The sequence below is a fragment of the Mus musculus genome, chromosome 6 (assembly GCF_000001635.26).
Source record: "Mus musculus strain C57BL/6J chromosome 6, GRCm38.p6 C57BL/6J".
NCBI lineage: Eukaryota > Metazoa > Chordata > Mammalia > Rodentia > Muridae > Mus > Mus musculus.
The window spans coordinates 124,902,359-124,927,591 of record NC_000072.6 but is presented as its reverse complement, the minus strand read 5'-3'; the positions used below and the strand labels follow the sequence as shown (position 1 = coordinate 124,927,591).

At 51.2% G+C, this 25,233-nt stretch overlaps 2 protein-coding genes and 2 long non-coding RNA genes across 5 annotated transcripts; 2 read left to right on the top strand and 2 right to left on the bottom strand.

The window, feature by feature from the left end:
• Positions 1 to 1,747: 1,747 nt before the first annotated feature.
• Positions 1,748 to 10,729, bottom strand: A230083G16Rik (RIKEN cDNA A230083G16 gene). Its single transcript, NR_152158.1, has 2 exons — positions 10,410 to 10,729; positions 1,748 to 2,418 (listed from the first exon to the last, which is right to left on the bottom strand). It is a non-coding gene; the product is annotated as an RIKEN cDNA A230083G16 gene (long non-coding RNA).
• Positions 6,854 to 8,002, bottom strand: Gm38896. The gene is made up of 2 exons (XR_869424.3): positions 7,494 to 8,002; positions 6,854 to 6,963 (listed from the first exon to the last, which is right to left on the bottom strand). It is a non-coding gene; the product is annotated as a predicted gene, 38896 (long non-coding RNA).
• Positions 9,646 to 13,917, top strand: Ptms (parathymosin). Its single transcript, NM_026988.2, has 5 exons — positions 9,646 to 10,032; positions 12,603 to 12,674; positions 12,879 to 12,957; positions 13,126 to 13,184; positions 13,360 to 13,917. Exons 1-5 carry the CDS (start codon positions 9,988 to 9,990, stop codon positions 13,408 to 13,410), a joined length of 306 nt encoding a protein of 101 aa, NP_081264.1. The 5' UTR covers positions 9,646 to 9,987; the 3' UTR covers positions 13,411 to 13,917.
• Positions 13,918 to 15,157: 1,240 nt separating this feature from the next.
• On the top strand, positions 15,158 to 23,233 carry Lag3 (lymphocyte-activation gene 3). 2 transcript variants are annotated; one of them, XR_377427.3, is made up of 8 exons: positions 15,158 to 16,298; positions 16,681 to 16,828; positions 17,196 to 17,488; positions 18,103 to 18,366; positions 18,940 to 19,226; positions 22,100 to 22,336; positions 22,624 to 22,754; positions 22,992 to 23,227. XR_377427.3 is itself a non-coding variant. In NM_008479.2 (8 exons), exons 1-8 carry the CDS (start codon positions 16,241 to 16,243, stop codon positions 23,148 to 23,150), a joined length of 1,566 nt encoding a protein of 521 aa, NP_032505.1. In that variant the 5' UTR covers positions 15,887 to 16,240; the 3' UTR covers positions 23,151 to 23,233. The 2 variants fall into 2 exon arrangements, 1 of the variants encoding a protein (NP_032505.1); NM_008479.2 differs by having other exon boundaries at positions 15,887 to 16,298; positions 18,940 to 19,215; positions 22,992 to 23,233.
• Positions 23,234 to 25,233: the final 2,000 nt, after the last annotated feature.

Here is a 25,233-nt window from a genome sequence, read left to right as displayed (position 1 = left end):
GACATGCATGCATGCAGAGGTCAGAGGACAATCTGGAGGAGTTAGTTCTTTTCCTCTACCACATGGGTTTGAGAAACCAAACTCAGGTCACCAGGATTGGTGGCAGCTGCTTTTACCTGCTGAGCGACCTCACTGACTCTATATGATTTTATTTTAAGATTCATTTAGGGGCCCCTAATGAAGGAGCTAGAGGGAACTGCAACCCTATAGGTGGAACAACAATATGAACTAACCAGTACCCCGGAGCTCTTGACTCTAGCTGCATATGTATCAAAAGATGGCCTAGTTGGCCATCACTGGAAAGAGAGGCCCATTGGACTTGCAAACTTTATATGCCCCAGTACAGGGGAACGCCAGGGCCAAAAAGTGGGAGTGGGTGAGTAGAGGAGTAGGGGTGTGTGTATGGGGGACTTTTGGGATAGCATTGGGAAATGTAAATGAGGAAAATACCTAATAAAAAAAAAAGAAAAAAAAGATTCATTTAGGTTAGCTATGGTGATGCATACCTTTAGTCTCCGCACTTGGGATGCAGAGGCAGGAGGATCTCTCTGAGTTCGAGGCCAGTCTGGTCTATGTAGTGAGTTCCAGGAAAGCTGGAACTACAGTGTGGGTTCTTGTCCAAACAAAAACATAGATAAATAAAAAAATTTTTTTAAAGAAAAAAAGGCTTATTTATTTGATGTGTATGAATGTTTTGCTGGCCTGATGTATGTCTGTGCCTGCCTGATGCATACAGAAGTTGGAAGAGGGTGCCGAGAAGGTCTGGATAGTTGTAAGCCACTATGTGGAACTGAACCCGGGTCTTCAGCAAGAACAGGGAGTGCTCTCGACCACCCACCGTGCTATCTCTCCAGAGCCTCCATGTAATTTTAAATGAGCGTATTTCCTCACCTAGGAACATTTACAAATTACAACTTAACTTCTTCTATTAGACAGAGTTTGGAATCTAGGGTGCTTGTTGCTTTCTTGTAGCTTAAAAGTTCTTGAGCTGGGCTTGGGATGTAGCCCTGTGTAAGAGCTTACCTTGTACACACAAGGCTATCTCCTGGATCCTCACCAACACACACACACACACACACACACACACACACACACACACACACACACACACACTTGAAATTTTGGGAGCTATGCAAGCTTGTATCAGTGTGCCTGGTGGCTTACAGCTCTCTAGGAAATGGAAGGATATCATTTACAAGCCACTAGCAGTTATGTCTGCCTGCCTTCTCTTTTCCTCACCTCCTGTTCTTGTTCTTTCTCTTCTCCCTCTCCTCTCCCTCCCTCTCTGTCTGCCTTGGTCTCTGTCTCTTCTCTATCGGATCAATGAAGGGCAGGAGTTTGTCAGTCATTGGCATTTCCCGTAGATGACAGGAGTGAGAGGGACTGAAGCTTGAGAGGACAAGGACTGAGTGTGCCTCCTACATTCTCTGCTCATGTCTGGACTCGGTCAGGAAATCCTTGAGAGGGTAGAGCTGGGCCAGAGAAGGGGCCCTCTTTGGATGTGAGGTCACATATCTGGAACCAGCCCAGAACAGTTGGATATTTGAACAGAGGGTGGAGGGTGGAGCAACGCAGTAAGTATGGAACTCCCACAACAGCCTGTTTGTCTTTTAAATCGAAAGACCTTTTGTGCATTCCTGGGAACTTTTCTCTCTCTCTCTCTCTCTTGAGCTTGTCCTATGCAGCAGGTATGGCAAGAGGGAAACCGAGGTAGGTGTGAAGGTACAGAAACCCCAAACTCGTGATTGACAATTGTGAGACGGCGAAGCTTCATAGCACTCCGAGCACAAGCAGGTCAGGGGGGTAGGGACCAAATGCAAGCTCAAGGGACTAGGGAAAGGAAGAAAAAAACGAGGTCTAATTTTGCATGGAGGAAAGTGCCATCAACCAGGAGAGGAAACCCAGGACAATTTCAGTCGTCTCCTGTTTGAGTGTTTCCTGTGCTAGACCTGGGAGCCTCCAGGCTTCCAGCTATGTGGTTGGTGGGTGGGACCTCAGCAGGCATCCATGATGGAGCAGTTGAGAGAGATTGGAGCAGAGAGCCTATAAAAGTCACCTGGAAGGTCCATCGACCACGCACTGACGCTTCCTCGTTATCCTCTTGTAAGTCTTTAACTTGCTAGGTCAAGTGCGTCTTTCACTAGCCGCTTAGTTTCTGGTCCCCTTGCTGGTCCCCTGAATCAGCCATGGGCAGTGTCATGTGTGAAAGTTGTAAACACACCTGAGGTTAAGTGCACAGCAGCCGCCTGTAGGAACGAACGCAAACAGCAGCTGGAGCTCGCTGGCTCTGACATTCTAATTACAAATTGCAGGGGTTGGCTGTGGGCAGAGAGGCAGGCTGCAGGCTGGACTGACAGCAAAGTGGTGAGGTGTGTGACTGGCATGCACAAAGCCCTGGGTTTGATCCCCAGAATGACCCTAAAAAAGAAAAAAGAAAAAAAAAAAAGAAAGAAAAAAGAAAAAGATATGGTTAAGGGGCTGGATAGATGGCTCAGTGGTGAAGTCCTTCCACATAATGAGTTCACAGAGACTCGAAGTCAGAAATGATTGACAACTACCTGTCACTCCAGTTCCAGATCTGTGGCCTCTGCTAACACCTGTACTATGTGTACACATGGACATAAACATAATTTAAAGATAAAATAAGTATTTTTATTTTTTCTGTATAGCTCTGGCTGTCCTGGAACTCGCTCTGTAGACCAGGCTGGCTTCCAACTTACAGGGATCCACCTGCCTCTGCCTCTGGAGTGCTGGGATTAAAGGTATGAGTTCACCACTAATACCAATGCCCAGATAAATAAAGCTTTTTAAAAAAGGAGGTAGCTTGAATCAGAGATCTAAAATTGTGGAGTCCAATATGGTAGCTGCTAGCCACATGTGGCTATTTAATTAGGCCTAATGGTATAACTCAATGGTATGAGCCTTGATCACCATGTGCTAGACCCTAAGTCTGACCTTCTGCATAAGCAAAAACAAACAGCAAAACTTAAATAATTCATATTGTTTCTTAGTGGGAACTAGTCACTCCCCCACTTTCTCTCTCTCTCTCTCTTGAGATAGGGGTCCCATATATGTCACTCTGGCCTTAAACTCCCACAATGACTTTGGTTTCTGACCCTCTTCACCTCTCCTGACTAGTTTTTTTTTTTAAAGATTTATTTATTTATTATATGTAAGTACATTGTAGCTGTCTTCAGACACTCCAGAAGAGGGCGTCAGATCTTGTTACAGATGGTTGTGAGCCACCATGTGGTTGCTGGGATTTGAACTTCAGACCTTCGGAAGAGCAGTCGGGTGCTCTTATCCACTGAGCCATCTCACCAGCCCACCTGACTAGTTTTAAGCACGTCACCTCCCACACCTAGTTTATGCAGTAAAGAGTGTTAAACTCAGGACTTCATGCATGAGAGGCAAAACACTCTATAACACTGCCCAGCCCATAAGCTAGCCGTTCTTTCAAGTGTTAAATAATCACATGCTTATTGTACTGAACAGAACAAATGGCAACTTCTCAGGCTGACAGTGTAGGTCCGTGGTAGAAGCAGTCACCGGCGTATGCACAATGTCTTGTGTTCCACGAGTAACACTGCAGAGTGTTTGTCTTTTTTTTTTTTGGTTTTCCAAGACAGGGTTTCTCTGTGTAGCCCTGGCTGTCCTGGAACTCACTTTGTAGACCTGGCTGGCCTCAAACTCAGAAATCTGCCTGCCTCTGCCTCCCGAGTGCTGGGATTAATAAAACATAAAACTCTTTTTTTGTTTGTTTGTTTTTTTTAATATTTATCTACTATATGTAAGTACACTGTTGCTGTCTTCAGACACTCCAGAAGAGGCATCTGATTTCCTTACAGATGGTTGTGAGCCACCATGTGGTTGCTGGGATTTGAACTCAGGACCTTTGGAAGAGCAGTCGGCGCTCTTAACCCCTAAGCCATCTCTCCAGCCCCAGTTGTTTTGGTTTTTTTGTTTGTTTGTTTGTTTTGTTTTGTTTTTCGAGACAGGGTTTCTCTGGATAGTCCTGGCTGTCCTGGAACTCACTCTGTAGACCAGGCTGGCCTTGAACTCAGAAATTCACCTGCCTCTGCCTCCCAAGTGCTGGGATTAAAGGCGTGTGCCACTATGCCCGGCAAAACATAACTCTTATACTTCAACAAACTTTAGCACACCTCTTAGTAGCTAGTAGGAACTGTAGTATAAGGTGCGAGTCAAAGCTGAAGGCAAAAGACTAGTCCCTGCCCTGAAGGATTACAGATCAAGAGCTCTTCACATCAAAGTACAGCCTAGGGCCTTGGAGAGATGACTCAGAGGTGAGGGGCTGTGGCTGCTCTTCCAGAAGACCTGAGCTTCGCCCCCAGGATTGCTCAAAACCACCCAAAACTCCAATCCCAAGGGCACAGCAACACTCACCTGGTCCCTGAAGGACTACAGACAAGCGATGCACAGACATACATGCAGACAGAACACCCCCACACATAAAGATAATAGATTAAAAAGGTTTTTAAAGTACAGCTTAAAAGGGATGTAATCTGATAATTTACTGATCTGTATCCTAGCAGTCAGCTGCAGGGTGCTGGCATTACGAGTGGCTGCCATCATGTCTGGTTTAAATTTAAGCCTGGGCAGAGAGCATGGTGGTACACTTCTTTAATCTTAGCACTCCAGACAGAGGCAGGCACATCTCATCTCTGAGTTTGAGGCTACCTTGGTCTACTGGACTGTCAGGGTGAGAAACCTTATCTGAAAACAAATAGACAACTCCAATCGTGATATAAAGGCACAATGGAAATTCAAAGTTCTTCCACTGAAATTGACATATCTGAGTAGAATTTTGATGGTGAATAAGATCAATGAAGCTAACTTTAAATTTTATTTCCATTCTCTTTCAACCAGATTAATTGCATATGATGTGACTGTTTTGTTTTTAAATGAACAATTTTTAAAAATATTTATTTATTTTATGTATAAGAGTACACCATTGCTCTCTTTAGACACACCAGAAGAGGGCATCAGACCCCATTACAGATGGTTGTGAGCCACCATGTGGTTACAGGGAATTGAACTCAGGACCTCTGGAAGAGCAGTTGGTGCTCTTAACCACTGAGCCATCTCTCCAGCCTGGGACTGTGTTTTGAAAGTGATTTTGTGTGTGTGTGTGTGTGTGTGTGTGTGTGTGTATGTGTGTGTGTGACAAGGTCTTGCCATTGGTGGCAGGGTGTTTATAGGTAGCCCATGCCAACCTTGCATTTGAAGTCGTTCTGCTGCCTAAACTCCAGAATACCAGGATTACAAGGATTCATTGTCTCATTCTGCTCTGTGGAAGCTATTTTTCTTGTTGTTTGCATGCTTGTCAGTTGAAACAGAGTCTTACATAGTCCAACCTAGCCTCACCTCCAACCTAGTATGTAGCCAAGATTAGCATGCATATATGTATACACACACATATACACATGTATAAAATATATGTATTACATACAACATATAATATATAAACATTGCTGCAGATAAGACTAAGCCATTCTATGAGCTGGAGTCCTGGGCTGCATAGAAAGAGGAAAGCGGACAGTGACCTGGAGAGATAGCTCAGTGACCGAGAGCTCTTGCTGTTCTAGCAGAGGGTCCAAGTTCAAATCTCAGCACCCAAGTCCAGTAGCTCGCAACTGCCAGTAACTCCAGCTTCAGAAATCCAAGTTCTCTTCAGACCTCCAAGCTCACCTGAATATGCATGAGCTGTGTGCCTTGCACGCATGTGTACACACACACACACACACACACACACACACACACACACACACACACACAGTATTTCAGGGCTTTAAAGCCCACAATGGGGAGGCAGAAGCAGGAAGCAGACCAGCCTGGTCATCATAGTGAGACTCCTCTGCCTCAAAAAAAAAAAAAAAAAAAAGAGGAAGGAAGGCTCTGGAGAGATGGCTCATCTGTTAAGAGCACTGACTGTTCTTCCAGAGAACCTGGGGTTTATTCCACACGGAGGCTCACACTCTAGTTCCAAGGTTTCACACACCCTCTTCTGGACTCCTAGCGGGATCCGGGAACACAAATAGGGCACCACTCACAGACAAAACACCCAGACATAAAAACTAAATAATAATAAAAAAAGGACACCAGGCTCTGAGCGAGCACGAGTCTGTATCACTCCCTCCTGCCTTTGAATTTAATGAAAACCACTGCTTCTGGCTCTGTTTACCACAACTGTCTTCATCACCAGGATAGCCTGCATTACTGTATCACAGGGGATGGTCACCAAAATAAAGCTTTCCTTCCAAAAAAAGGAGGGGGGGGGGCAGAGAGAAGTGCTTGCCACCAGGCCTGCTGATCTGAGTTTGATTCCCAGGGCTCACATGGGAGAAGGGAAAAAACCATGCTCACTCTTGAGGTCTGCCTTCTGCTGGAGGGCACCAACACACTAGATATAAGGGCTTGGTTAATTTCTAAGTGTTCGTCTCCTGACTTGGAGGTTTTTTTGTTTTGTTTTCCTAAGATGAAGGAAAAATTGGGATATAAAAAAACTGTGGTCACTGGGAGTGAACAAAAGATTTAATAAAGGCTAAGGGAGATGGCCCAGCTCTCTGGACTTGTGTGCTCCACTGCCTTGAGTGACACAGGCTCTCCTCAGCACTGATCGGAAGAACACAGGCACACTGACTACGGAACTGGAGACCTCACTAAGAAGGAGTCTGAAGCAATTAGAAGGGAACACCTTCCACACTTGAGAGCAAGAGCAACTTCTAGGAACTCAGCCAGATGTCATAGCTTCCAGGGGGCTCCGGCCTTTCTTGTTCTTCTCACCTTGGTCTCTTCTTTTTCCCACTTTCAGAAGATGTGTAAGCACAGGTTGTTTTTTTTTTTTTTTTTTCCCCACTCAACTCGTGGGAAATGTCTCAACTGCATGGTAGAGTAATAGAATTCTAGGAATAGGCAGGCCTCCACAAAACCTCAAGAGTACTTCTATGGAGCGAAGCAAAAGAAGCAAACGTTGGCATTTGACACCAGTGACCCGAGGTACAAAGACAGACCTTAAAGGGCCACTCTGGTGGGTTCTCTGCTCAACATCCCATTTCCTTCAAATTCACCTCAAGTCTCCCAGCTGCTTCCTGAAAAAGCAGAACTTTAGGAGACTCTGGTCTGTGCTCTAACCAGATAGAAAGGATAATGGGTGGTTCCTCCGTTATTCATAGGAAGGGATTTAGAATCGGCCTTCCAGGCCTGTAGAATGACCCCCAGCAGTCCCTGAAGACCCTAATGTCCAAGTTCTTAGATTTCTATGCACTCCCTTGGGCCTTGGGGCAGGATTCCCATTCTCTGCCTCGCCATCTCCCTGGAATTTTCCACTGCAGCTGCCTCCGCTCCCAGACACCCCTCCCTGGGCAAAATTCCCGGCTCCCTCCGCCTCCCCTTCCCTAATCACACCTCATTCCCACCCCCAGCCTTGAGGCCCAGCCCACAGTCCAACCCACTCCCCAAGGTCCGTCCCACACCTCACTGCAACCCTGGTGGTCCCATCTAAAGAAATGGGAAGATAGGCCCTTTATGAGAGGGTAAGCCCCCTTTATGAGAGGGTCTCAATCTCCTTCCTAGGCCAGAGTGAAAAGACAGTGGTGGGGCTCGTCCCCTGTGGGGCGGGAGTGGGGGGAGTGGCCCTCTTCACATCCCCTTATAAGGCAGGGCAAACAGTTAGAATCTTGGATTGGCTGATTCAAATGAGCATTCCACCTGGCAACAGGGTTTCTATTGGCTCTCGGGAAAAACAGGAGGAAGGTGGATGGAGGTTGTTGGTGGCGGTGATTGGAGGGGGGAGGGGAGTGGAGGTGACCGGAGTTGAGGGCGGTTACCAGGGCAACAGGGTAAGAGCCCAGCAGGGTGTCCGAGACAGCAGGCGGGGCTGGGAGGTGGAGTAGAGAAGGCAGAGAAAAAAGAAGGCGGGAGGGAGAGGAAAGAGACCAACCCAAAGGGAGCGAGGCTTGGGGGGGGGGGGGCGTTATGGGGTGAGGGAGGGGAGATAAATGAAGCAAGAAAGGGTACAGAGATGGAATATGGTGAGAGATTGCTATAGACATCAGTCACTGAAGTCTGAGAAGCGCATTGAAAAGGGGAAATGGAGAGATCTCAGAGAAAAGGTGGACCGAACCCTGCCAGGAAAAACCAGGGTGGGGCGCAAAGATTTATGAGACGAAGAAACTGAATTAAGAGTCAGAGAAACCAGGAGATGTGTATGAGAGATCAAACGATGGTGTGTTGACACGCTCACATGCTAAATGATGATGGAAGACCAACAATGGCTTCCCTTTTTTTCTAATTGGGGGGGGGGGTCGGGAAGGGGCAAGATGTATTGCTCAGGATGCCCTCAAACTAATGGCAATCCTCCTGCCTCAGCTTCCCAAGTGCTGAATAGGTCATCTGGCTAAAGGTGATGTTTTTTATTAAGGAAATAAAAATGATTAGGAAAAGGTGAGGGGTAATAATGACAGATCACACACACACACACACACACACACACACACACACACACACACACACCCCAAAGACAATCTTTTCCCAAAGCCCAGCCTTCTTCTTCATCCACCGTTCGGGCCTCAGACTGACAGGCCAGCCCGTCTCTTTCTGAATCTTAGGGTTCTCAAAAAATTATCTAAAGATTCTGAACCTAGGGGTGAGGCGCTGAGGACAAGGAACCCCGTATCTGGGCCCGTGTGTGCAAAGGACAATTGAATTCAGAAAGACTGGGGGGAAGACAGAGAAGAGCTACGAGAGGGAAAATGTACAAGGACAATCGGAAAGAGTTGAAAATTAGCTAAGTTTATAGGGCCAGGTGATAATCAGGTAAGAAAACAGTGTTATCTGGAGCAAAGTAAATTGAGACATAAGAGATGTAGATGGTTGTAAGGGAGGGGTCTCGGTCTATATGAATGAAGAGGTGAAGAGAAACACAAGAACCAGGCAATTAAGTGAGGTGAGACAGGTAAGAGGAGAGAAGAATAAAGAGGCAGACGAGAACATCAGAGGGCCCCTCACATCCCCCGAAACAGACTGGAAGGAACCCGACAAGGACCACAAATGTCAAGTCCAGCCGAGAGGCCCAGGCTGTCCTTTGTACTCTCACTTTCCTCCTCAAGGCCACCTAGAGAAGGCGGACAGGAGCGAGAAATGGAAGTGGCTCTGCAGCCTTCTTCCTCTCCTTTCAGCTTTTGGTTTCTCAAATACCTGCCCAGCCTCTACATCTACAGCCCCACTCCCTGCACCCCCACTTTAGCAAAATCCCAGGGCTAAAAGGAGGAGGTCAGCAGGAGTCTGGCCAGTCCGCCCCCAGGAGCCAGACTCCAGCTTGCAGGCAGTAGGCTGGCATTTGGAGCGGTGTCTCCCCGCAGGAACCCCACCCCTTCCCACCTCCTCGCCCCACTCCGCTCGCTCCCGAACCGTCAGTCTCTCCATTCCCCCGCCCGGTCTCGTCCTTCCTCCTGTCCCGCTCGCTCTCCCGCCCTTCGCTTTCATCCTCCTATCCCCACCTCTCCAACCTCCTCTTTCATCCCCCTCCCCTCTCCTCTCCTCCCCGCTCTCGCCTGCCCCACCCCTGGGAAGCCCCTCCCGTCGGGCAGCGCCGCCTTAAAAGCGGGTTCCCTTCCCGGGGGCGGCAGCGGCTGGTCGGCGGCAGCTCTGCTGGTGCGGGGGCGGCGAGCAAGACCGAGCGACCGCGACCGGAGCGCGCCGGCCACCGCCCGCATCGTCCTCCCGCCTGCCCGCCCGCCCGCCCTCCGGACGGCCGCAGCCCTGCGGGTCTCTGCTCGGGACCCACCCCCGCCCCACCCCGCGCGCCTCTGCCGCCTCTTGCAGCGAGCCAGCTTGCCGAGCGGCCGTCGCTGCCGCTGCCGCCGCCGCCACCGCGCCAAGTTCCGGCCGCGGCCACCCTCCGCCGTCCAGGGCTCCTCCGCCTCGGCCCCGGGACCCCGGCTCCCTGCCAGCCCCGGCCCCGGCACCATGTCGGAGAAGAGCGTGGAGGCAGCGGCCGAGCTGAGTGCCAAGGTACGGGCAGGGGCGGCGGCGGCGCGGCACCCGGGCGGCCCCGGGATCGGCGCGGTCCTTCGCGCCCGGTCGCCCCCGACGGCCCCGAGCGGCCCTGGCGCCCGGTCCCCGCGGACCCCGCTGCGCCCTCCCCCCGCTCGGAGCCCGGCGCTGCCTATCCCGCTCGGCACCACCGGCGCCCTCTAGCGGCCCAGCGCGCCGTGGCTCGGGCCTCACCGCCCGGCCTGCGCCCGGCCCCGCCATCCCCACCCCTCTCGTGCCCTGCCTGCCGCGCCCGCCTCTGCCCGGTCCGCCTTCTCGTCGGAGAGCGGCGCCTCTAGCTTCCCGGGCCCCATGTCCGAGCCGAGCCCCCAGGTCTCTTGCCACTATGACCTCACCTTTCCTCTGCTAAGCGGTTTGGGATCCTCAAGTGTAAACAGGACTCTCCCGGGAGGCTACTCCTCGGCTCCTCCCCTTGCCGCCCGACCGTCTGTCCTCGTCCCTGAAGGGCTGCTCCTCTCCACCCCCCCTTTTTAATTTTTAAAAAAATTTTTTGCCCATCTTCATTTGTTCTTCCTCTACTACCGATTTCCATTTTTTTTCCATTATCGCCTCCCCTCATGTTGAATTTCTAAAAATCAGAAAGACGGAGAAACGAGCCTTCGAAAAAGCTGGAGCTCAGCATCGCCTGACCATACGTCAAGCTATCTTTGCTCTCAGCAGCTGCCTTTCCCGGCCTCATCCCTTTGCCCTTGTCTCTCTTTCAGCCTTCCTCTAATTTCCCCAGGGAAACTGCGGAGTGCCGCTTAGGGAAATTAATGCGGCCAGGCTTGGGGGCTGGGAGCCCAGTCTTTTTTTTTTGGGGGGGGGGGCGCAGTATAGTTCTCGAGGTCCAAGTGGAAGGAGGGAGCTGATAGGATGAAAGGCAGTGGGAAGAGGGGACATGTGAGATCTGATAAGGTGTGCCTGTGTGGCCCTCCGGTGGGTTGTGCGGTGGCATGTGACTTCACCGAGTAGGCGTCTTTGTATGTCTGAGATCCAGCGAGTGTGTGGGACCGCCCGTGTCAGTTACATGTGTGCATGCGGAGACTGACTGAGATGTCCTGGAGGCATGTTGTTGCTTTGTGAGTGGCTACAGTGTGCTCCTGTGAGACTGTGCCAGAATGCCCAAACATTGGGCCATGTGTCTACAGAGTGAGTGGGTGCTCCCCTGCAGATGTGTGAGTTGGTGTTAGCCTGGGTGAGCTTCTGTGCCCCTGGAGAGGCCAGAGAGCTGCTTAGCAGCTGGGGGCAGGTCACATACCCTCCTGGACAAGAGATCATGGAAGGACAGTGACCAGGACAGGACCCAGGAGGAGAGGGGCCAACCCTGTGGACTTTGGTCTCTGGTATTCTCTCTCCCTTCCCCTCACCCCTCCATCAACCGCAGTAGAAAACTCAGGCCAGGGCCTGGCTCATGCTAAGCTGACTTAGTTCCTGCCTGGCCCGGGAGTGTATGAGAAAGCCCACCTGGTAATACAAGTGCCCAAACCCACCATGTGACAGAGAAGGAACGACAAATCAGAATGAGGAACCATGTCTGGTGTGAGAGGGTCCAAGTGTTTTGTGCTCTTCCTGAAGGGAGAAGGGAGTGGAGTGTCCTCAGGCCAGTCATTTTGGCACCTCTTCTACCTCAGTCTTGTTCTAGAAAGGACACGTACCTCTGGGGTGATCTACTTAGGAGAACTCCGGCCCACTTGGGATCGTGTACACAGAGTTGCATACTAACGTTAGATAAGAGCGGAGGAGAAGGTGGCCCCTGCCAAGGAGACATGGGATCTGTATGGGGTTGGAAGGCTGGTGTGTCCAGAGGGGCTTACCCACTGTCAGAATAGAATAGGACCTGCTGGGCTTTTGGAGTGAAGGCAGACAGCCTGGTGGGAGGGACTCTGGGCAGGTAACTCCCACCTGCCCGCCCGCCCCGGCGCACACTTGTTTGTTGTGCTTCCTCCTTCCTTGGCGGCAGGAAGGTGGAGCGCGCAGGGAACGCCGAGACTGGTTAGATTGGGGATAGAAACCGATGTGGGAACACGTTAGGGTGATCGCCACATCCCTGTGCCGTTAGGCCAGGTAGGAACAGGAGGATTAGGGAGACACAGCAGGGAAACAAAGACCCCAGAAGCTGACGGAGAAGCTGGGAGTGATGCCCAGGAGAGAGAGTACTTAGGCAAAGGCCCCTGAGGTAGACAAAAGGCAGAGCGGGGGCAAGCAGAGAGGGTGAGGGGGTGGGGCAGCCAGGCTGCCAGCAGATGGGGGATTTGCTTTGTGGAGCTCAACTCTTAAGCCAGGGGAGGTTCGGAAGAACTTGATGGGGTGGGAGCCTCAGCGACTCTGGCCACTTATCATCACTTGCCCACATCCCTGGGGGCCCTAGGGGACAGAAGTCTCTAGTATCAGCCAATTATGGCCCATATCTAAGGACCGGAGGACTCCAGTTGTGTCTCAAACTATGGCCACCTTCACTTACTACCTTTGACCTAGCTGCAGAGTTGGAAGCACTCGAGGGCTGTCTGTCATCCTTGCTGAGAGAAAGGTGACCTTCTGTCTTGCAGGACCTGAAAGAAAAGAAGGACAAGGTGGAGGAGAAGGCCGGCCGGAAAGAACGGAAGAAAGAAGTAGTGGAGGTGTGAAGGCAGCAGGGGGAAGATGACTGCGCTTGCCCAAACATCCTTCCTGCCCCCCTACCTTCTGGGGGTGCTGGGGTCCTGCCATTCTCTCGACCTCTTCTCATTCCTTCCCTACCCTGAGACTCCTAGGCCCCTTTACCACCCAGTGAGTGGCAGCACAGCTGGCTTGACATCCATCACCCCTTGTCTTGGTCCCCATAGGAGGAGGAGAATGGAGCTGAGGAAGAGGAAGAAGAAACTGCAGAGGATGGAGAGGATGATGATGAAGGGGATGAAGAAGGTAGGGATGGGTAGGGAAGGCTGGGCTGCAAAGTTGAGACACAAAAGAGCAGAGCCAGGGAGCAGTTGAAGACTGGACACTGGGATAGAAAGGGGTGGGTGTGGGTGTACGCGCGCGCGTGCCCAGAGCCTCCCAACCTTCCCCAGTGACTTGTTTCTGGCTCCTCAGATGAGGAAGAAGAGGAGGAGGATGAAGGCCCCGTGCGGAAGAGAACTGCTGAAGAGGAGGTTTGAGCTGGGTTGGAGCCTGAGGGGCTGTCAGGAATATATCAAGGGCTGGGTGGCCTTTGGATTTGGACCCAGGTCCTTGTGGGTAGCATGGATAGGCAGGGGCCAGAGCAGGGCCAGCAGGAACGGGGAAGTCTCCTTTGTACAGCTACTTCAACTCTTATCCTCTCCACAGGATGAAGCAGACCCCAAGAGGCAGAAGACAGAAAACGGGGCGTCGGCATGAACCCCTGCCCGTGGGCTTGGGGATGGGAGGCCCCTCAGGTCCTGGAGGTGGGGCGGGAACACACAAATCCAGCCCCCTTTCTCCTGGCTCCCTGCTCTGGCCCTGCCCCAGAGCTGTGACCCTTGTCCTTTGACCCAGCCTCTCATTTCCATCTCTCCAGACACTGCTCCTTCACCCTCACTGCCACCGGTCCAGCTCCTGACCCGCCTCATCTGAGCTCCCCAGCCAGCCCTCACTTGCCCTAGCATTCTTGTTCTTCTTTCCTGCCTTCCCTCACCATCCCATATGTTCCGGTCCCTGCGAAGCCTCTCCTTGCCCTCTACACCCCGAGCCTCTCAGCCTGCCCTTCTTTCTCCTGCCTGACCCCTGGGTCTCCCTCAGATTCCCTCCTCTCAGACAGCGCCAGGCCGGGGTGGGGCTGGGGTTGGGGCCAAGCCCCGAAGCTGCCCCCTCCCCTTTTTGTATAATTTAATAAAGAAACGGTCGCGCTTCTGTTTTTAACCCGTCTCCTGCTTTCCCGCAGTCCGGTCAGTGCATGAAAGGGTGTAGAGGGCGTGGCTGACCTCATACCCAGATTATAAGAGACATGGCCAGTCCTCGGAGTGGGAGCTCAAGGTCTTCCTCTGGGGGCTGACATACGTCCTGTTTTTGGGCTCCTGGGGAGGTTTCTCCTCAGCAGTGCACACTATATCATGTTAACTCACGTAAGATCTAGACTCTGCTGAGCCCAGTGGAAAGCTTCCAGCTCCATTGTGCTGAACCAGGCAGATAGAAACAGGAAGTCCTGCCCCCAAGGTGGAAGAGGCTGTTAGGCCCATGTCTCAACCTAGAGTTTGGAAAGAGAACTCCCAAGCATGGACACATTTTTGACTCGTGGGAAGCAGAGTTCTCATACATGGGCGGCAAAAGACTCCAGAGTTAGTTATCAGGCCTGTCTCCTTGTCATCGTCTTCATTTTCTCAGCTCAGCTGAGCTGGGGAGCAAAGGTTGTTGGGTTCCTCTAGCCTGCCTCAGTTCCTCTTGTTTTATAGTCTTACTACGCAGCCCTGGCTGGTCTGAAATTCACATAAAGCCACCTGCCTCTGCCTAGTAAGTACTGGGATTAAAGGTCTTTTTCCCTTTTTATTTTAAGTTTCATTTTGTTGGCATAGCATCTACTTTGTAGCCAGGGATGACCCTGAACTCATGGGCCCAAGCAAGCCAGCTTCAATTCACCCCACCTTCCAAAATCTTGACTTACACATGCCACTGTTGCTGACACCTTGGTCTCTCTTGAGTTTTCCTTGCTATAAGATTCCTGCATTATTCCATCTCCATAGACCCTTGCCTTCATTTTTTTCTTAAAGTACAGAATCTTGGGGAGGAGGGAGGTTTTGAAGACAGGAAAACATCCTATTGTCAGGGCTGGAAAGGCCGTTCTGCAGTTATGAGTGCTTGTTGCCTTTCAAGAAGACCTAGGTTTGATGTCGAGCATCCAGATGGGGCGGCTCCCAAAACACCTGTAACTCCAGTTCCAAGGAATCTGACACCCTCTTCAGGCCTCTGAGCATTCACACAGGGTGGGGAATTTATGTATACAGACACATAAATAAAAGTAGACATCTAAAACAAGTTTCCCAGCCGAATGTGGTAGGTGGTGCATGCCTTTAATCCCAGCACTCAGGAGGCAGAGGCAGGCGCATTTCTGAGTTCAAGGCCAGCCTGGTCTACAAAGTGAGTTTCAAGACAGCCGGAATACACAGAGAAACCCTGTCTCGAACTCCCCCCCCCCCCCACACACACACATAAAACCAAGTTTCTCAGTGTCATCTTCCTAGAAGATGAAAGGCCATCCCATAATGCAAGTAGGGTTAAGGACTAGACAGCTTTTGCCTTCATGCTTCCTAATGTTGGCAAGTTATTTAATGCCTGTGAGCCTCAAGTCCCGAAATCTGTACAAAAAGGGGCGCGCATCAAGTTTCACAAGTTGCTTTACGGAAAATGTATAATACAGTTATATGTAGCATAGAATGAAGGTTAACACCGTGTGGCTACTATACTTTTCCACTGAGCCCTTACCCAGATCTGGTAACTTGTGGTATGGTGACACTTCTTGAGTACCTGTCCAAGAGATGCTGAAAGGCTAGGCAGGCAGACTGTAGGACAGTGGCTTTTTTTTTTTTTTTTTTCAGTGTTAATGGGAAAGAGCAAGTCAAGAAGAAACTGTGGGGACAGTAGAGGAAGCTTAAAGATACAGCTGTAGTTCTAGGCAGAAATGCTTGGCAGAGAGAGAGAGAGAGAGAGAGAGAGAGAGAGAGAGAGAGAGAGAGAGAGGAGACAGAGGGGGAAGAGGTGAAGAGGGGGCGGTAGGGAGACCCGAGTCTGAGGAAGTAAACAAGGGGAGTGCCACCACCGAGAGGAGGGCTCGGCTGCTGGGAATCAGCCCCCTCACACTTTCCACTGCGAAGCGAAACCCCGCGCCTTGGTCTGGGGGGGCGGGCAGTGGGGAGGAGAAGCAGAAGGACTGGGTCTGGAGGAGCAGCTCAAGTTCTAGCTAGCTGCAGTGGGTTTGCCTGCACTCTGCTCTGGGTCCCAGCCCGGGCCTCTGATCATTATCCATCCTGCTGTCTCCAGTCCCCACTCCTGGGGCGTCCTCTTCACCCTACATTCTTTCCCTCCGCCTCACCTCCTCCTTGTAGAACTTCTCTCTCTCTCTCTCTCTCTCTCTCTCTCTCTCTCTCTCTCTCTCTGTGTGTGTGTGTGTGTCTGTCTGTCTGTCTGTCTCTCTCTCCTCCCAGGACCTTTTTCTAACCTCCCTTGGAGGGCTGGGGAGGCCCGGGCCATAGAGGAGATGAGGGAGGACCTGCTCCTTGGCTTTTTGCTTCTGGGACTGCTTTGGGAAGCTCCAGGTAAGGTGGAGAGTCCAGCAGGGACCTCTATGGCTGTCTCTTTAGCTGTGGTGATATTCCAATGCTTTTGTTGAGGGGAGGGGTGTGTGTGTGTGTGTGTGTGTGTGTTTTGAGACAGGGTTTCTTTGTGTTGCCCTGGCTGTCCTGGGACTGGCTCTGATGACCAGGCTGGCCTTGAATTTATAGTGATCCACTTGCCTCTGCCTCCCCAGTGCTGGGATTAGAGGCGTGCACCATCACTTTGTATAAGGGCAGATCCCAAAGCTGCCTCAGCCTCCCTTCAACAGGGAGGCATGATGTTTCTTTCTTAGGAAAGCCAGGGCATTTCTCTATTCTCCAATCTCTTGGCTCAATGCCCTTGGCCTCTCTTTTGTTCCACTAGTTGTGTCTTCAGGGCCTGGGAAAGAGCTCCCCGTGGTGTGGGCCCAGGAGGGAGCTCCCGTCCATCTTCCCTGCAGCCTCAAATCCCCCAACCTGGATCCTAACTTTCTACGAAGAGGAGGGGTTATCTGGCAACATCAACCAGACAGGTATGAACTCCAAAGTTGAACAACAGAACCTCCCAATCCTGTCCTAATGGATAAAACCCTGTCCAAGCCAGTTTTGTCCTCTTTGTGAGCCCCTCTAAAGCCAGTAGCTCAGTGTCCTCTAAAACCACACAGCCTTCCTGTGGATTGCTCCCCACACACCGGCATCCTGTAGTGCCCCACCTCTCCAGTAGCAGATAGTGCTGAAGACCAACGGAAGTGGGGACAGGGGTAGTTATGGGGGAGAGGGGAGGCTGCTGACGGTCAAGAGGTCTCTTAGGCAGGTTAACTTTATCCTCAAAGCATGCTTGAGTGCATCTTCTTCGTGGCCTTATCAAATTTCTCAATCCTATTCTCTCTCCCCAACCAGTGGCCAACCCACTCCCATCCCGGCCCTTGACCTTCACCAGGGGATGCCCTCGCCTAGACAACCCGCACCCGGTCGCTACACGGTGCTGAGCGTGGCTCCAGGAGGCCTGCGCAGCGGGAGGCAGCCCCTGCATCCCCACGTGCAGCTGGAGGAGCGCGGCCTCCAGCGCGGGGACTTCTCTCTGTGGTTGCGCCCAGCTCTGCGCACCGATGCGGGCGAGTACCACGCCACCGTGCGCCTCCCGAACCGCGCCCTCTCCTGCAGTCTCCGCCTGCGCGTCGGCCAGGCCTCGAGTAGGTGGGGCCGGACAAAGGGAGAGAGAGGGCCTGGGAAGCAGATCCCTGCTTCCCCCGGGGCAGGGAGAGCAATGGCTAGGGGTTGTGATTTAGACCCTGTCTGAGGACCTCCAGAAGTGTAGAAGAAGGGATGGCCCCCTGATGGCAGGATGGAAAGGCAGGTTGGAAAGTGCCCCCTGAAACGCTCGCCTTTAGGCGGGGATGAGGGGGCTATGGAGAAATTGTATCACCCCACCCCCTTCCAACTCCCTTTCCCCCACCTACTGCGGGAGTGCCATCCCTTGTAGAGGTAGAGATGGGGAAGCACCTCTTCTTTGGGGGGCTAGAGTGATTCATCTAAGATATCTGTAGCTCGTCCTTAGGCCAGGTCTGCCCAAAGCCAAGTAAAGTAGAGGCAGGAGGCCGTGGAAAAGAGTCCCGGGTCTCTTGGAGATCCACCCATAAACATCCCCAGGTTTCAAGAACTGACTTGGAATGAGCGGGTGTGTGGAGAATCTGAAAGCAATGCCCCATTTCTATGAGTTTTTCAGCTTGGTTTGGCCGGCTGCGTTGAGAAAGCATTTCCATCTATTGGACTGATTTTTTTTTTTTTTTTTTTAACTTTTGCACAGTGATTGCTAGTCCCTCAGGAGTCCTCAAGCTGTCTGATTGGGTCCTTTTGAACTGCTCCTTCAGCCGTCCTGACCGCCCAGTCTCTGTGCACTGGTTCCAGGGCCAGAACCGAGTGCCTGTCTACAACTCACCGCGTCATTTTTTAGCTGAAACTTTCCTGTTACTGCCCCAAGTCAGCCCCCTGGACTCTGGGACCTGGGGCTGTGTCCTCACCTACAGAGATGGCTTCAATGTCTCCATCACGTACAACCTCAAGGTTCTGGGTAACTCTTCTAAGCAGCCTTGACCACAACCTTCCTGCTCACCACCTCTCCTGACTCATGCATGGACCCCCAAAACTTTCTCAGCTGCGTGTGGTCTCACTCCACATCACTTTGTTTCAGTGTCCAAACCATTTTCTCTCTGGGCATCTTTTAGCTGCTGTCTCTCTTACTTTTATTTATTTATTTGTGTGTTTATTTATTTATTTTCATTTTAGCGTGCGTTGGTGTTTTGCCTGCATAGATGTCTGTGTCAGGGTATTGGATTCCCTGGAACTTGACCTACAGACAGTCATGAGATACCATATGGGTGCTGGGAATTGAACCCAGCTCCTCTGGAAGGACAGCCAGTGTTCTAATCTGCCATCTCTCACTGTTTATCCCTTGGCTGTTCAGCCTCCTGAGCCTTTGGTCTCTTGCTGCCTCAGTTTCCCTAGTTTCTCTGCTTTGCTCTGTTTCTTTCTGTGTTACAGCCAAATGCCTCCTTCCCCCTTCTGCCTTACTTCCTTGATGTCTCCACCCTCTGGCCCACTGCTTACCCTTGGTAACGGCTTGGCTTTTCCTTCTTCTCTCCAGGTCTGGAGCCCGTAGCCCCTCTGACAGTGTACGCTGCTGAAGGTTCTAGGGTGGAGCTGCCCTGTCATTTGCCCCCAGGAGTGGGGACCCCTTCTTTGCTCATTGCCAAGTGGACTCCTCCTGGAGGAGGTCCTGAGCTCCCCGTGGCTGGAAAGAGTGGCAATTTTACCCTTCACCTTGAGGCTGTGGGTCTGGCACAGGCTGGGACCTACACCTGTAGCATCCATCTGCAGGGACAGCAGCTCAATGCCACTGTCACGTTGGCGGTCATCACAGGTCAGCCACAGGTGGGAATGGAATAGTTTCCATCTCAGGGAGAAAGAACAGGGTGGGAGTGTTGGCTGTCAGAGAGGGGTGTGTGCATTCGTGCGTGTGCGTGTGCCTGTGCGTGTGTGCGTGTGTGTGTGCGCGCGCGCATGACCAGTATATGTTCCTCAGCATGTATTTGAGGTCACTGGACAACTCTGTGGAGTTAGTTCTCTCTACCCACCTTTCTCTGGGTTCTAGGGTTTGCACAGAAAGCACCTTTTCTCCTTTAGCTTAGGATGGCCTTGAACTCCTGATTCTGCTGCTTACAAGGCCCAAGTGCTGGGACTAGAGACATGTACTACTGTGCCTGTCAAATTATGAGCTGTTTTTTTTTTTTCACCCCTGTGATAAAACAAAACAAAAAACAAAACTGAAACTGAAAATCTCCCCTTGAGTCACAAAATAAACGTTCCACTCTTCTCTGAGGGACTCCCCTACTCTGAATTGCCAGGATGTCCAAGAAGGTAGAAACAGAGATGATAAAAATTTGAAAGAAAAATTTGAATGGTTAAAAGAATGAGGCATATATTTTTGAACCCTTGTCTGCTTTTGGCCTAGGGCTCTGTTAAAATTGTGGGAGTTGACCTGGGTTTCGAAGGAGCTGATAAATCCGTCCCTTGTCAGTATTTAGTGAATAAGGTTTTTGTTTTTGTTTTATTTTAAGGCAAAATAAAACAAATAGAGGCAAAACCAAAACCAAACCAAAACAACCCCAAATCAGAAAGTATGTGTTCATTGATTGGCAGCTGTCAGCTGTGACAGATCAGCTACATCTATGGTTATTTATTTTCGGCTATTAAGCAGCACCACGTGATAGCCGCTTAGCAATTTATATTGGAGCCAGGCGAGGCTGGACACTGATGAAATCCTAGCACTTTGTAGGAGGACCAGGAACTCAAGGCTAGCCCCAATGTACATGGAAAGTTCAAGGCCAGCCTGGGCTACATGAGCTCTGTCTTAAAACAAACAGACACTGAATACATGAATGAGTAAATGACCTAACACATACTGGTAACCCTGAATCCCACACACATTTTCTATAACTTTATCTTGATATTATGTTGACTCAACCCTTCAGCTTCACAGGGAACCCCATCTTTTTAAGTCACCCCTTTGCCGACTTAGTCTATTAGCAACGCCATTGGAATCCCACTCCTCCCAAACCCCCCCTTTGCCACATTCAACAGTCACCAAAGCCCACCCATAAAGGCAGCCCTTAATGTTTTCTAGTGCTCTAGCGCACTTCTGCTTTCGAGGCAGAGGCAGGCGGATTTCTGAGTTCGAGACCAGCCTGGTTTACAGAGTGAGTTCAGGACAGCCAGGGCTACACAGAGAATCCCTCCCTGTCCTCCCCCCACCCTCCACCCAAGTGGGGGGGGGGGGAAAAGAGAGAGAAAGAAAAAAAAATCAGCTGTGCTCAGGGGGAGAGAGACTGACATCTGTGCTTTACAGAGAAGGAGTATTCAAGGTCACACCACTGCCAAATGCTAGAGTCATGGTCTAAACTTGAAAGTTGGATATCTGTGTTACTAAAGTCCCCCCCCCCCCCCGCCCTGCTCCTACCATCCTTTCTCTAGTCAACTTGGAACATATTCTGCCTGGGGATCAATCAGTTGCTTACTTGTTCTGTAAACATTCAAGAAGCCGCCGTAACCTTCATCCAGAGGCACCATGAAGCTGGGGTCACTGGGGGGTGCACTGGTGTGAGAGAAGTGATGGGGGCCTGGGATGTCATTGGGAGTACCGGGTGCTGATTCATCTGACTAAGCCCTGAGAGTCTGAGCAGTTTAGAAGAGAATAATTCTTGTGAGTTATGTGTTTCTGTGTGAGTGTGCACACATGGGTGTCCAAGGAGATGTGAGAATGGAGTGTTGGGTTCCCTGGAGCTGCCAGGTGTGAGTGCTATGAACTGAATGTGGGTCCTTTGGAAGAGCAGTAAACCCTAATATCTTAGTAAACTCTGAGCCACCTCTTCATTTTATTTAAAAATGTATTTAATAAGCCAGGTAGTAGCACACACTTTTAATCCCAACACTGGGGAAACAGGGGCAGATAGATCTTTGATTTGAGGCCAACCTGGTCTACAGTGTGAGTTCCAGGACAGCCAGGCCTACAGACAGAACCCCTATCTTGAAAAACAAACAAACAAAAAGTATCTTATTATATGTGAATTTTGCCTGCTTGTACATTTGTGTCCTGTACCCACAGAAACAGACGAGGGTGTTGGTCTCCTGGATCTGGAGTTACAGACAAGAGTGAGCTACCATGTGGGTGCTGGGAATTGAACCTGGGTCCTCTGGAAGAACACCAAGTACTCTTAACCACTGAGCCGTCTTTCCAACCTTATTTTATGTTTTAAAACAAGGTCTCCTGTAGCTCAGGCTGACCTTGAACTCAGTGCATAGTGAATCTTTAGCTTCTGATTTTCTTGTGTCCACCACACCAGTTTATGGGATGCTGGGAACTGAACCCACGAACTCAAGCATTCTAAGAAAGTGTTCTGCCAACTGAGGTACATCTCAGCATAAGTACTGCCTCTGTGGCCTTCAGCACCAGTCAGTTTGAATAATGTCTTGAAGGGTTGGGAACATTTCGAGTACAGTATTAAGATGACTAATGGCCAGATGGGACAGCCCTGTAAACACAGTACTTCTGAGATGGAGGCAGGAGGATCAGGAGTTCAAGGTTATGCTTGGCTACATAGGAAGTTCAAGGTCAGTGTCCTATGACCTCTGCCCCTGAGGTTTTCCCAGCCTGATCCCAGTGAGGGTTAGGTAATGAGAGGATTGTAACACTGATGACAGCTAAGGGGTCGAGGCTCCCATGAGATCTCTCCCCTCTGATTTTTCAGTGACTCCCAAATCCTTCGGGTTACCTGGCTCCCGGGGGAAGCTGTTGTGTGAGGTAACCCCGGCATCTGGAAAGGAAAGATTTGTGTGGCGTCCCCTGAACAATCTGTCCAGGAGTTGCCCGGGCCCTGTGCTGGAGATTCAGGAGGCCAGGCTCCTTGCTGAGCGATGGCAGTGTCAGCTGTACGAGGGCCAGAGGCTTCTTGGAGCGACAGTGTACGCCGCAGAGTCTAGCTCAGGTTTGGCATCCCAACTCAGAAGCCTTCCAAGCCTCCCCACCCCACCCCCCACCCCCACCCCCACCCCGCGCCTATCTCCTAACCCCACCTCCTCCCCCCCTCCCCTTCCATCGGGGACCTGACTTCCAGCTCTCTAGGCCTGACCTATTTCTGTCATTAGTTAGCTGAATGATCCTGGACAAGGCCCTTAAACTCTCTGGCCTCATTGTATCTGTAATGGATGAGGGTGTAGCAAGGTATCCTTTCCCATCTCCAACCCCGGATCTAACCCAGTGCTTTCTTCACAGGCGCCCACAGTGCTAGGAGAATCTCAGGTGACCTTAAAGGAGGCCATCTCGTTCTCGTTCTCATCCTTGGTGCCCTCTCCCTGTTCCTTTTGGTGGCCGGGGCCTTTGGCTTTCACTGGTGGAGAAAACAGGTGAGACAGACCTCAGAGTGCTGTGTGGGACCGCTTCCCCTTCCGCAAGAAAGAGAACCATACTGGGTTCGGAATTTGCTCCCAGAGTCCCTCTACTGGGAACACCTTGTAGCTGGGAAGCTTAAAGGTGCTGAAAGGCGGCCCTGGGCCAAATGGAGAAGCCTGGAAAGACAGAAGTGGAGCTCCGTGATTATCTTCTTTGTTCTCCATTGTCCTTTCTGTCTTTCCCCCCCACAGTTGCTACTGAGAAGATTTTCTGCCTTAGAACATGGGATTCAGCCATTTCCGGCTCAGAGGAAGATAGAGGAGCTGGAGCGAGAACTGGAGACGGAGATGGGACAGGAGCCGGAGCCCGAGCCGGAGCCACAGCTGGAGCCAGAGCCCAGGCAGCTCTGACCTGGAGCCGAGGCAGCCAGCAGGTCTCAGCAGCTCCGCCCGCCCGCCCGCCCGCCCGAATAAACTCCCTGTCAGCAGCATCAGCAAGCTGGAGTCTGTCTTTCTTGTCTGGGTCTGGAAAGGTTCCTGTTTCTCCCAGCCACTAGGGGCTCCCTTCTCTCACTTCAGCCTCCCAACCTACTTTCTCCAGCCAATCTTTCTCCTCATTCCCTTTTCTGTTGCTTGCCTCTTTGTTTCTTCCACTGTTGTCCCCTTTCTGTTAAGTAATCCGTTCCTCTCCGCCTCCTTCCCCCCGCCCCCTGAAAGCTCCAAAGAGCCCTCACTTCTGACCTCCGTAATCCTTTCCCCATCTTGTACCCACATTGTGCTGACTCTCCTGGTCTCCTTTATATTCGGTCCCTTTGGCCCACACCTAGCTCAGCTGCACTTCAGTACTTGTGCTCAGACCCCTGGCTACAGAGAAGGAAAGCACTGGCAGGCGATCGCGCGCGTGCACGCGCGCGCGCACACACACACACACACACACCACACGCTCGCGGGCTCACACCACCCATGTGAAATCCAGAAGATGGGAGCCTCCTAATCTTTCTGGATAACCAGCTGACGTTGTTACCTCTGCCCCATCCCCCATGTTTGTCATCCGTGGGTGACTTTTCTGGCCCCAGGCATGACAACACACTGCCACCTAGTGGTCACCGCTCGCCACGCCCCCAGAGGAGGTCACTGGACCAACTGCCACAGCCAGGATGCCTAACACTGCAGTAGGCTAGGTGGAGCAAGGATGCAGGTGCTTCATTTACATATGCATTCTGGGTGTGCAGCCTCGAATGTGCTCCCAGCATCTGTCACGTGTCTGATGTACCCCGCAGGAGAGGGACTAAATAATACAAGCTTCAGGAAATACAGCCCTGGTACTGGCAAGGTTATAATCCCAGTAAGACAAAGGAGAGGGCTGTAAACAAAGACCATAGGCAGGGAGGAAAACAAGCCACCAGGACTTCTGTGTATTGCCTGTGAGAGTCCTAAGTCCTGGATTCTCTTTCTATTACCGTTGATGAGGATGTTACAAATCTCTTTAAACATTTGTTTTCTAATCTATTAAGTGGGACAATGGCCAGGAGCGGGAGGCAGGAGGATGCCCCTGGGTCCAGGAGTACTGGACAAACATGGGTAACATAGTGAGACCCCCATCTTTTAAAAGTAAAAACTGAATATGGAGGTGCCTGCTTGTAATTCCAGCACATGGAAAAGTCACCAACTTAGTAAGTTTGAGGCCAGCTTAGGCGACATCAGATCCTGACTTGGAAATAAATTATACGGTGGGGCATGCCATAGGGGCTCCCAACACTCGGGAGGTAGAGGCAGGAAGATCTCTGTGAGTTTGAGGCCAGCCTGATCAACCTAGTGAGTTCTACGACAGCCAAGGCTACACAGAGAGACCCTATCTCAAAAACAAACATTATTTTAATTACTAGGCCAGTGGGATGGAGCAGAGGGTAAAGAGGCATGCCACGTAAGCTTGGTGACCTGATTCACCGACACCTGGGATACAGGTAAAGGCGAAAGAAAGCAACCACCAGTTCAACAACGTTGTTCTCTGAACATGCATGCCATGGGACCCACTCACATATAACACCATGCACACACACCATCATCACCATCACCATCACCATCATCACCATCACCATCACCATCATCACCATCACCATCATCATAATGATGAGGAGATGGCTCAGCACATGCTTCGCAAGCCGGAGGACCTGAGTTCAGCTCCCCGGCACCCGTATAAAAGTTAGGTGACTTCCAAAGACCCTTTAGGATATTGCTTTACAGTGCGCCTGTCTCTGATCCCTCTTCCAGGGCCACTGGGTTTCCACCTGTGACAACCCAAGAGTCCCAGCCCTGAACCCCAAACCTCAGAACATCAGATTGCCTTAAATGGCTGGGTATTCAGGCTTTGGGGACTCCCAGCACAAAATAATGGTGTCACTTTTCATTCTCTGTCCCCAAGTCTCTGTCCCCTCTGTCTCCATAGAGATGGAGATCTTCAACCTCCTGTTTATGCTCAGGTACCAGTGTAGGG